Source organism: Nycticebus coucang, chromosome 10 (assembly GCF_027406575.1).
Source record: "Nycticebus coucang isolate mNycCou1 chromosome 10, mNycCou1.pri, whole genome shotgun sequence".
Lineage (NCBI taxonomy): Eukaryota > Metazoa > Chordata > Mammalia > Primates > Lorisidae > Nycticebus > Nycticebus coucang.
Window position 1 is genome coordinate 108,907,752 of NC_069789.1, and position 11,287 is coordinate 108,919,038.

Consider the following 11,287-nt stretch of genomic DNA (forward strand, 5'->3'; position numbering starts at 1 on the left):
AAGCATTAATTCAAATACCTGCTTCTCTGTTGTACCTGTCTGTGAGGCATTAATTTCAGAGCACAGAGAGGTATATACATGGTTATCCCTGCTTCCTGGGTCAGGCTCATTTTCTTTATGATGAATGTAGTGCTGTGCAGAAGTGGAGGGAGAAGCCTAAGTAGTTTGAACCTCTGTGCCTTTCTGGCATCTGAAGATCTCAGTAAGAAAGAATTTATAAGCAGAAACAGCCAGAATTCCAAAAACAGTGAAATGAGGTGAAACATTTAGAGCAGGAAGAATCATTATGAGACGTGCTGTATTTACACTGGGATCTTATTGTGTGACCCGCTCAATTTCATTGTCTTTTGCAGTTTTACTTTTATATCTCACAATGGAAATTATTCAAACTTCTTTAAGGCCATTCATAACCCACACCTGAAACACCTGAACCTGTATGGCACCAGCCTCTCCCTTACTGATGTGCAGCACCTGTGTGAGATGCTGAAGGACCCAACCTGCAGTGTGGAGGAGCTGATGTGAGTCTCTGAGTTGTCCTTGAACAATGAGGGGGTTGGGGGACCAACCCCTCCTCCCATGTGGCAGTGAATCCATATATGACCTTTGGCTTCCTAAAAACTGTCATTAATACTAATAGCCTATTGTTGACTGGAAGCCTTCCCAAAACATGAGCACATATTAACACATATTTTGTACACTGTATGCATTATACACTGTATTCTTGCAATAAAGTAAGCTAGATAAGGGCCAGGAGTTTAAGGTTGCTATGAGCTATGATACTATAGCACTCTACCCAGGATAACAGAGTAAGACTCTGTCTCAAAAAAAAAGCTAGATAAAAGAAGATGTTATTAGGAAAATCCTAAGGAAGAAAGACTATATTATTCATTAAGTAGATCACCATAAGTCTTCACTCGCATCATCTTCACACTGAGTAGGCTGAGGAGGAAGAGGGGGAGTTGGAATTGCTCTCTCCAGGGTGGCAAAGGTAGAAGGAAATCCACGCATAAGTGGACCATGTGGTTCAAACCCTTGTTCAACGGTAAATTATATTAGGACATTGTGTGACAGTGTTGAAGAAATTGACAGGGGACCAATGACCTGCCATTTTTAAACTGCATGGAAGCTCAGAGCAGGGTTTAACAGCCTTGGCCCTGGTGACATTGTGATTTAGAATATAATATATAGATACAGATATAGATAAATATATACACATATACACACATATATATCTATACACACACATCTACATTCCTGGTTCTTGCCACAGAGCTCCTAGTCCCTCAAAATTTCTTGGGTGATAGGAACATCTTTTATTCTTGTGAGGAGACTCTTTTATGGGGACTCCTAGACAGGGGCTGGTCACCAGAAATGGACTTAATAATCAATGATGCCTTTGTGAGGAGGCCCCCATAAATATCCTAAAAGTGGATTTCAGAGAGCTTCCAATTTTGCAAACATATCCACACAGCACAGCCCAAGTCCACACGGATAGGAGCTCCTGCCCCAGGGCCCTTCCAGACCTTTTCCTATACGTCTGGCAGCTCACATGTATCCTTTATCACATACTTTATTAAATGTAATTGTTTTCCTGGGATCTGAGACCCATTCTAACAAATTAGTCAAATGTTAGAAGGGAGTTGTGGGAACTTCCAGCTATGGTCAGATGGTCAGTTGGTCAAAAGCACAGACAGAAAAGCCCAGGGCTTGAGGCTAGTGTCTTCAGGGAAGGGTTGTCCTTGGGGACTGAGCACCCACTTTGTGGATCTGACTCTAAATTCAGCTAAACAGAGTCAGGATTGAGTGACATTTTAGAACACCCACTTGTCCACTGAAGAAGTGCTTATTGTGGCAGTGGGGCTGGGGGACCTCCCCTGGTCACAGACATATGTGACACCAAGTGTGTGGAAGCAGGAAAAGCAGTGTGGCTCTTCCTGTCTCTTACAGCACTATCGACAAATAATAAGGTAATCAGATTTATTGAGTTCCAGATAAGCAGCCTTTTGTCATGTGAAAGCCTTTTGTCATAGCCGTCTGTCCTATGCATGGACAGGTCCCTTGCATCCTCCATTGTGACAAGCAGCAATGTCAGTCCCAGAAGGCAAAATCATTCCCACTTGAGAACTTTCATTTACATATATTTTTGAGGTTTATATTTGTCCCTAATTTCAGTGTAAAGCCATAAGGGATTGACAAGTACAGTTTATCTCTCAAGGACAGTAAATATAGTTATATATCTGTACTTTCAAAAGGCCATGGATGTGGACAGTGGGTTGGCAAATGAAAGATCAGAACCAGAGGTACTAATTGGCTGATGGCTAATCTTGCATAAGCCATTGAAAGCTTTTGGCCACATCTCATGGTGTGTGTGTCCTTTGTAGAATAGGGAAATGCGACATCCAAAGTAAAGCTTGTGAAGATATTGCCTGCGTCCTTACCTACAACAACAAGCTGAAACGTCTCTCCTTGGTAGAAAACCCCGTGAAGGACGAAGGAGTGAGGGAGCTGAGTGACGCCTTAATGCACCCAAACTGCGCCCTGGAAGGGCTGATGTAAGTTGATCCTGGGTCAGGTATATGGTTGGAGAATATTTTCTCCCATTATGTAAGTTGTCTATTTACTCCATTGATTATTTCCTCTGGTGTACAGAAACTTTTTATTTTAATTAAGCCCAGTTATTTATTTTTGCTAATGCTATATTTGCTTTGAGGTCTTATTCATAAATTCTTTGCCTAAGGCAATGTCCAGAAGACCTTTTCCTATGTTCTTTTCTAGAATTTTTTATCAAATCCACAAAGTTTTGAAATATGTTCCCTTGGCCAGGATTCTACAAAATGGGCAATTTTTTATAATATAAATGGAAGTATATGTGCCCAATATTTTTCCAAGTAAGTTTATAAGTAGATCAAGACACTTGCATGGAAAGGTCTATTTTATTAACAGTGCTTCAAAAAAAGTTTTTGATGCAAAGTGGTAATTCAGTATAATTTAAAATGGTATAAAGCACAAAGAATACAAGTGGAAATATTCAGGGAGGGTACAATTTTAGAGTTTTGTAGCCAGAAAAGACAATATTCTATAACTGTTAAGTATGAAGACATTTTTAAAATACTGAAAATATATAAATATACATAATTAAAAAACTAGAAGAAATCTAAAAATCGTTTTACATAGGATATTCTGCAGTATATTCCATTAAGCCATAAGTACACCACATGTGAATAATGAGTGATTTTTTTCCAAGGTGATCTGACTTGGAAGCGGAATCTGAAACTCTGTTAGGACACTGTAGTCCACATTCATTCTTCTGTATCTCTGTAGCTGCTACAAATTTAAATCTTATTTTCTTGAATGACTGTAGAATGTGAGAAACAGCTTGAACGTCTTCCATGTAGCCTCATGAGAACAAGACCACGTAAAGCTCACATGGGCTTTTTTTGTTTGTTTGTTTCTTTTCTTTCTTTTTTTTCTTTTCTTTTCTTTTCTTTTTTTTTGAGACAGTCTCACTCTGTGCCCTGGGTAGAGTGCTATGGCATCCTAGCTCACATCAACCTCAAACCCCTGGATTCAAGCAATTCTCCTGCCTTAGCCTCCCAAGTAGCTGGGACTATTGGTACCTGCCACAACACCTGGCTAGCTTAAAGAGACAGGGTCCCACTCTGGCTCAGTCTGGTCTTGAACTCCTGAGCTTAAGCAATCCACCCCCTTAGCTTCCCAGCATGGTAGGATTACAGGTGTGAGCCACTGTGCCCAGCTGAAGTTGTGTGGTTTTTTGTAGGTTAATGAGCTGCGGTCTTACCTGTGCCTCCTGTGAATACCTTTCCAAAGCCCTTTCACGGAATAAATCTCTGTCCCTCCTTGATCTGGGGTCCAACCTTCTGGAAGACAATGGAGTGGCATCTCTGTGTAAGGCACTGAAGCACTTACACTGCGGCCTGCAGGAGCTGTGGTAGGATGGCTGTGATGGCTTCAGTGAAGGGGCTTCTCTCTTGGATGTCAGCATCTTGGGAGGGAGATGGGAGGTTACACATGCCATGGTCTGAATGTCTGTGCCTGCCCAGAATCTATGTATGGAGTCTGAGGTGGTGGTATTAGGAGGAAGGAAACTTAGAGAGGGGAGTAGGCCATGCGGGTAGAGTCTCCAACCCCAATAAAAGAAGCCCTAAGAACTCTCTGGCCCTGACCACCCATGGACACCATAAACAGTTGTGTCTACGAGCCAGGATGTGGCCCTCACCAGACACTGAATGTGTCAACACCTTGGTCTTGGATGTCCAGCCCCTGGAGTGGTAAGGCATTCATTTCTGTTGTCTGTAAGTCACCTGTTTCAGTAGAGGGTGTTTTGTTATGGCAGCTGGAAAGGACAAAGACAGGAAGATAATTTGCCTTCATTTGCCAAGCAAATGAAGCTAAATGTGTGTCTGTGTGAGGTGTCAGGTGTGATGCTCCCAGGACAAGTGATGAGGGCAGTGCGTGTGACCAGGTTCCTGCCTGAGGGACCCATGAAGACACAGGAAATAAAGCAGGCTCCCTGCAGTGTCATCCACAGTGCCCCAGACTGGCCTTGTGAACCTGTGTGGGTAACACATCCCTCCCCCGGTACAACGAGAGGATAACTGGAGTCCCCCCACCCCCATGAAGCAATGAGATGGCCAGTTGGAATCACACACATGGAAGCATTTTGTTCCTTTTCATTTGAGATCGTCTGCCACCCAGTCTAGAGTGCCGTGGCATCATCATAACTCACAGCAACCTCAAACTCTTTGGTTCAAGTGATCATCCTCCCTCAGCCTTCCAAGTAGCTGAGACTACAGGCACTTTCCACCATACCCAGCAAGTTTTTCTATTTTTAGTAGAGACAAGGTCTTGCTCAGACTGGTCTTGAACTCCTGAGCTCAAGGGATCCACCCTCATTAGCCACCCAGACTGCTAGGATTACAGGTGTGAGCCACTGAAAGGATTCTAAAATGCCCTCAATAAGTGATAGCAGGTGACAGAGCCTGAAAATCACTCCTTCCTTCTGGTGGAAGATTTAGATTGGTGAATGAAACACTCCATGATCCCTGTTGCCACAGACTTCTGGCGTGTCATCTACACTTGTGCATGTGAGGTTGCATGTACACACTTGCCTACGTGTTTGTATCATACTTTCTTAGTCTCAGCCTTTTGGCACAGATCATTCTCAGTCGTGGGGAGCTGTCCTGGGCTTAGCAGGGTGTTTACAGCATCCCTCTTTTCTATCCACTAGATGCCAGTAGCACCTCTTGCCCAGTGTGGCAAACGGAAAATGTCTTCAGATACTACCAAATGTCTCCTGGAGGGCAAAAGTCACACCTGCCTGAGAGCCACGGACATACACACAAATACATGAGACACATGCGTGTGTGTACACGTTTATCACCTAGTTTGTGTTACTCACCTACTATCTGTCATTCCACCCTCTGCCTGTTCCCTGTCCTCCTGCCACATTACTGTCACCTATATGCTGGTAGGGGACAGTACAATGGAGAATCATGAACTTGAGAGTTGTGCAGAGGAACTGGGGACACGATGTAATGTAAATGATCAGGGGAGGCCTCACCCAAAGGTGATATTTGCACCTAGCTTTGACAGCGGTGAGGAGGGAGCTCTGCTGATAGCTGGTGCAGTGGCACCTCCTCCAGAGAGGATAATAGAGCGAGGCCTGGGGGTGCGGGAGCCAGGCAGTGCAGGAGCCCAGAAGGTGGAGTAGGTAGGGAAGGCAGGAAAGTGAGAAGTCGCTGCTGCTCCTTCATTGTCACCTCAGAAGCACTTGGACATTTCCTGCTCTGAATGAATGAAAATAAGCAGAGTTTAAGACCGGACCTGAGGAGCACATACAGACACCAGTGCATGTATGTGTTTCCCCCCAGGTTGCCCGGTTGTTTCCTCACTTCTGCTTCCTGTGAGGACATAGCTTCTGTTCTTATATCCAATGGAAAACTAAAGACCCTGAAGCTTGGTCACAACGGAATTGGAGACACTGGTGTCAAGCAGCTGTGTGATGCTTTGAAGCATCCTAACTGCAAACTGCAGTGTCTCGGGTGAGCATCCACCTCTGTCCTTGTGGGAGGAGTTCCCTTCTTCCAGGGTATGAAAAGCCAAGGTTGAAGAGGATCAAAGAGATGGGAGTCTATAAAAATAAGTCCATCCGAGATGTTCTGATGAGTAAAATGCTGTCCCGGGGGTGCTTGGTCTTGGCACTATTGGTATCAGTGACTGATGGCTCTTGGCCATCCTTGGGGGCTATTCTGTGCCTTGTAGGATGTTTGGCAGCATCTTGGCTGATGTCCATGATGTCCACAAGCTCCTAAGTAGCATCCCTCAGTCAGGATAAATGTCACCCAACTCAGCTGCCTGTGTAGCAGGCACCCCACACCTGTCTCTGCTGTGCCCCCCCCCCCACAGGCTGCAAATGTGCCAGCTCACAGGTGCCTGCTGTGAGGACCTCGCCTCAGCCCTGACCATCTGCAAGACGCTGAAAAGCCTGAATCTTGACTGGATCACACTGGACCACGATGGGGTAGTGGTGCTGTGTGACTCCCTGAGCCACCGAGACTGTGCCTTGCAGATGCTTGGGTGAGTGATGTGTTTCCCCAGGTGCTGGGGGCCTCTGGAGTGAGGCTAGTCTATTGTCAGCCTCCTCAGCAGGTAACTGAATTTTGTGGTAGAGGCCTGTCCTGGGCACTGCAGATGTCAGGCAACACCTTTGGCCGTGATCAGCCTTCAGTTGCCGGCAGCATCTCTCTCCAGTATGACCAACAATCACAACACCTCCCAACATTGTCAAACATCCCTGGGAGACACAGTTGCACCAGCAGAACCAAAGCTCCACTGTAAACATGATGGCTGCCTTTGCTCTTTATTGTATAAGGAGCAACACACCTGTGCCTGGACACAGAAACAGCCAATGAACAGAAGTTGTCATTTTTTACCCAACTTCAAATTTCTTGTTTTGATTTAACCTCTCAATACATGCCTTAGATGGACTCTCACTACCAATCAGTCTCTATAGGAAAGATTTGGGCTTTCTCTTCGAATTCCACACAATTTTCTTGGGCATTTCTAGGAAAGAACAGAAGTGGGCAGCAGGATGGAGAGAGGCAAGACAATCACAGATAAAGAAAACCTTTACTTCTGTCTTCTCAGGCTGGAAAAATCAGCATTGGATGAGGAAACTCAGATGCTGCTGACATCTGTGCAAGAAAAGCTTCCCCACCTGAGCATTTCTCACCAGCCATGGGTGGACGAGGAATACAAGGCCAGAGGCATGATCCTCTGACAGGATACACAGAAGTAGTCTTCTCAGGAGGGCTTTTCCTGGACCACGATGGGTGTTTCTCCTCTGGACACACCCTGTCCTGCTATTGCACGTCTGGGCAGTGGGGCTGTGACTTTCGGGGCTGCTCTGTGACCGTTCTAGCGATGTGATTATGGAACGTGGTTCAGCACACGTGGCTATTGGACTTTGTCTCAGTCCCATCTGCCCTTATCTTTAGAATTTTCATTGTGCTTTGCAATATTTAGAAGAAGAACAAATATGTTAGAGGAAAGGGAAACACTTGGAAAAGCATGGCTTTATTTTCTTAATGGATGCGTGTCTGGGTGTGTAGGAGCTTGCATTTGAAAGAATCACGATCCTCTGATGCTTCTAATTTGGAAATGATGCTAGCACGTGTCCGGGGGTTGTATGGGTGTCACTGGACCTACCATCTGCCCAAACTCTCTAGTTTGTCCACATTTATACTTGATCAGTTTCCTGGTCTAATAAAATAAGCATTTCCAAATCTCTGCTTATCCTTTAGTATATGACACTCCAGTAGAATTCTGAAAAATTCAGTCTTTTTCAAATGTAATCACTTTCCTGTCATAATTACACATTCCCTGGTTCTCTACTGTCTATGATAATTACTCATACCTTACTGTCCTGATACAGAATTTTTATTATGTTGTTGCCACAAAATAGAAAAGTGACATCAAAACTGGACTATATAAAAGCAATTATTATTAGATGGGAATATAATGTTGAATTCCTCTGAAAACGAGGAATTATAGTACCTAGATTCTTCAGATACTTGGGAGGCATTGGTCAACATTACATGAATTTTAAGAAGGGAAAAAAATTGGGGGATTGCAAAAATAGGGAATCTACCACTCATGTTGGAAACGTTCCCCATGTCCATATTTAGGCATTCCCAATTGGTGTTGCTCGGGTCATAGAGAAGGCTGTCCCAGGCATACGACACTGGCAAAGACACCCTTCCAATTTCTCAAACTGTGTCCAGGACCCAAGTTTTGAAAACAATAGGACCCTCATCAATTAACAGATTTTCTGTAAAAACCACACCTTGCAGTGTCTCACAATTATCTCTCAGTAAAGGAGGCCAGAGAAAAACCAAAGGGCCTAGCACAAACTGTGCATAACCAGATTACTTGGCACACTCTGGACAGTCCTATTTGAAATTTCCACATTGGTCATTCCTTGGGCCAACCCTAGGAAACGATAGGGAATTGGCTGGCTGAAGAGGCAAAACAGCTCGCCCCTTGAGCAGACTATGCGGCTCAGTCTGCACCTGGGATATGTTCATAACTGATGCCACACTCACAGGCAAAGCAGACTTTTTTTTTTATTTATTTATGTTTGAGGGTACAATAAGCCAGGTTACACTGATTGCAATTGTTAGGTAAAGTCCCTCTTGCAATCATGTCTTGCCCCCATAAAGTGTGACACACACCGAGGCCCCACCCACCTGCCTCCTTCCCTCTTTCTGTTCCCCCCCCATAACCATAATGTCATTAATTGTCCTCATATCAAAATTGAGTACATAGGATTCATGCTTCTCCATTCTTGTGATGCTTTACCAAGAATAATGTCTTCCACGTCCATCCAGGTTAATACGAAGGATGTAAAGTCTCCATTTTTTTTTATGGCTGAATAGTATTCCATGGTATACATATACCACAGCTTGTTAATCCATTCCTGGGTTGGTGGGCATTTAGGCTGTTTCCACATTTTGGCGATTGTAAATTGAGCTCAATAAACAGTCTAGTACAAGTGTCCTTATGATAAAAGGATTTCTTTCCTTCTGGGTAGATGCCCAGTAATGGGATTGCAGGATCAAATGGGAGGTCTAGCTTGAGTGCTTTGAGGTTTCTCCATACTTCCTTCCAGAAAGGTTGTACTAGTTTGCAGTCCCACCAGCAGTGTAAAAGTGTTCCCTTCTCTCCACATCCACGCCAGCATCTGCAGTTTTGAGATTTTGTGATGTGGGCCATTCTCACTGGGGTTAGATGATATCTCAGGGTTGTTTTGATTTGCATTTCTCTAATATATAGAGATGATGAACATTTTTTCATGTGTTTGTTAGCCATTCGTCTGTCGTCTTTAGAGAAAGTTCTATTCATGTCTCTTGCCCATTGATATAAGGGATTGTTGGCTTTTTTCATGTGGATTAATTTGAGTTCTCTATAGATCCTAGTTATCAAGCTTTTGTCTGATTGAAAATATGCAAATATCCTTTCCCATTGTGTGGGTTGTCTCTTTGCTTCGGTTATTGTCTCCTTAGCTGTACAGAAGCTTTTCAGTTTAATGAAGTCCCATTTGTTTATTTTTGTTGTTGTTGCAATTGCCATGGCAGTCTTCTTCATGAAGTCTTTCCCCAGGCCAATATCTTCCAGTGTTTCTCCTATGCTTTCTTGGAGGATTTTTATTGTTTCATATCTTAAGTTTAAGTCCTTTATCCATCTTGAATCAATTTTTGTGAGTGGGGAAAGGTGTGGGTCCAGTTTCAGTCTTTTACATGTAGACATCCAGTTCTCCCAACACCGTTTATTGAATAGGGAGTCTTTCCCCCAAGGTATGTTCTTGTTTGGTTTATCAAAGATTAGGTGGTTGTAAGATGTTAGTTTCATTTCTTGGTTTTCAATTTGATTCCAAGTGTCTATGTCTCTGTTTTTGTGCCAGTACCATGCTGTCTTGAGCACTATGGCTTTGTAGTACAGACTACAATCTGATATGCTGATGCCCCCAGCTTTATTTTTGTTACAGAGAACTGCCTTAGCTATACGGGGTTTTTTCCGGTTCCATACAAAATGCAGAATAATTTTTTCCAAATCTTGAAAGTACGATGTTGGTATTTTGATAGGAATGGCATTGAATAGGTAGATTGCTTTGGGAAGTATAGACATTTTAACAATGTTGATTCTTCCCATCCATGAGCATGGTATGTTCTTCCATTTGTTAATATCCTCTGCTATTTCCTTTCTGAGGATTTCATAGTTTTCTTTATAGAGGTCCTTGACCTCCTTCGTTAGGTATATTCCTAGGTATTTCATTTTCTTTGAGACTATGGTGAAGGGAGTTGTGTCCTTAATTAGCTTCTCATCTTGACTGTTATTGGTGTACACAAAGGCTACTGACTTGTGGACATTGATTTTATATCCTGAAACATTACTGTATTTTTTGATGACTTCTAGGAGTCTTGTGGTTGAGTCTTTGGGGTTCTCTAAGTATAAGATCATGTCGTCAGCAAAGAGGGAGAGTTTGACCTCCTCTGCTCCCATTTGGATTCCCTTTATTTCCTTGTCTTGCCTAATTGTATTGGCTAGAACTTCCAGCACTACGTTGAATAGTAAAGGTGACAGAGGACAACCTTGTCTGGTTCCAGTTTTAAGAGGAAAAGCTTTCAGTTTTACCCCATTCAGTAAAATATTGGCTGTGGGTTTGTCATAGATAGCTTCAATCAGTTTTAGAAATGTGCTACCTATGCCTATACTCTTCAGTGTTCTAATTAGAAAAGGATGCTGGATTTTATCAAATGCTTTTTCTGCATCTATTGAGAGGATCATGTGATCTTTATTTTTGCCTCTGTTAATATGGTGGATAACGTTTATAGACTTGCGTATGTTAAACCAGCCTTGCATCCCTGGGATGAAGCCTACTTGATCATGATGAATGACTTTTTTGATGATAAGCTGTAATCTATTGGCTAGGATTTTGTTGAGAATTTTTGCGTCTATGTTCATGAGTGAGATTGGTCTGAAATTCTCCTTTTTGTTTGGGTCTTTTCCTGGTTTTGGTATCAGGGTGATGTTTGCTTCATAGAATGTGTTGGGGAAGATTCCTTCTTCCTCAATTTTTTGGAATAATTTCTGCAGTACAGGAATAAGCTCTTCCTTGAAGGTTTGATAGAATTCTGGAGTGAAGCCATCTGGACCAGGGCATTTTTTGGTTGGAAGCTTTTTTGTTGTTTCTTTGATCTCAGTGCTT

The 11,287-nt window shown here is 43.1% G+C and overlaps 1 protein-coding gene across 1 annotated transcript in view; it reads left to right on the forward strand.

Moving 5' to 3' along the window:
* NLRP9 (NLR family pyrin domain containing 9) overlaps positions 1 to 7,300 on the forward strand; it is a 44,489-nt gene extending 37,189 nt beyond the window's left edge. The window contains exons 5-10 of the mRNA XM_053607913.1: positions 354 to 518; positions 2,382 to 2,552; positions 3,779 to 3,949; positions 5,892 to 6,062; positions 6,427 to 6,597; positions 7,168 to 7,300. Of these exons, the coding sequence (XP_053463888.1) occupies positions 354 to 518; positions 2,382 to 2,552; positions 3,779 to 3,949; positions 5,892 to 6,062; positions 6,427 to 6,597; positions 7,168 to 7,300 (982 nt within the window). The remainder of the gene's footprint in view (positions 1 to 353; positions 519 to 2,381; positions 2,553 to 3,778; positions 3,950 to 5,891; positions 6,063 to 6,426; positions 6,598 to 7,167) is intronic.
* The last annotated feature ends 3,987 nt before the right edge of the window (positions 7,301 to 11,287 follow it).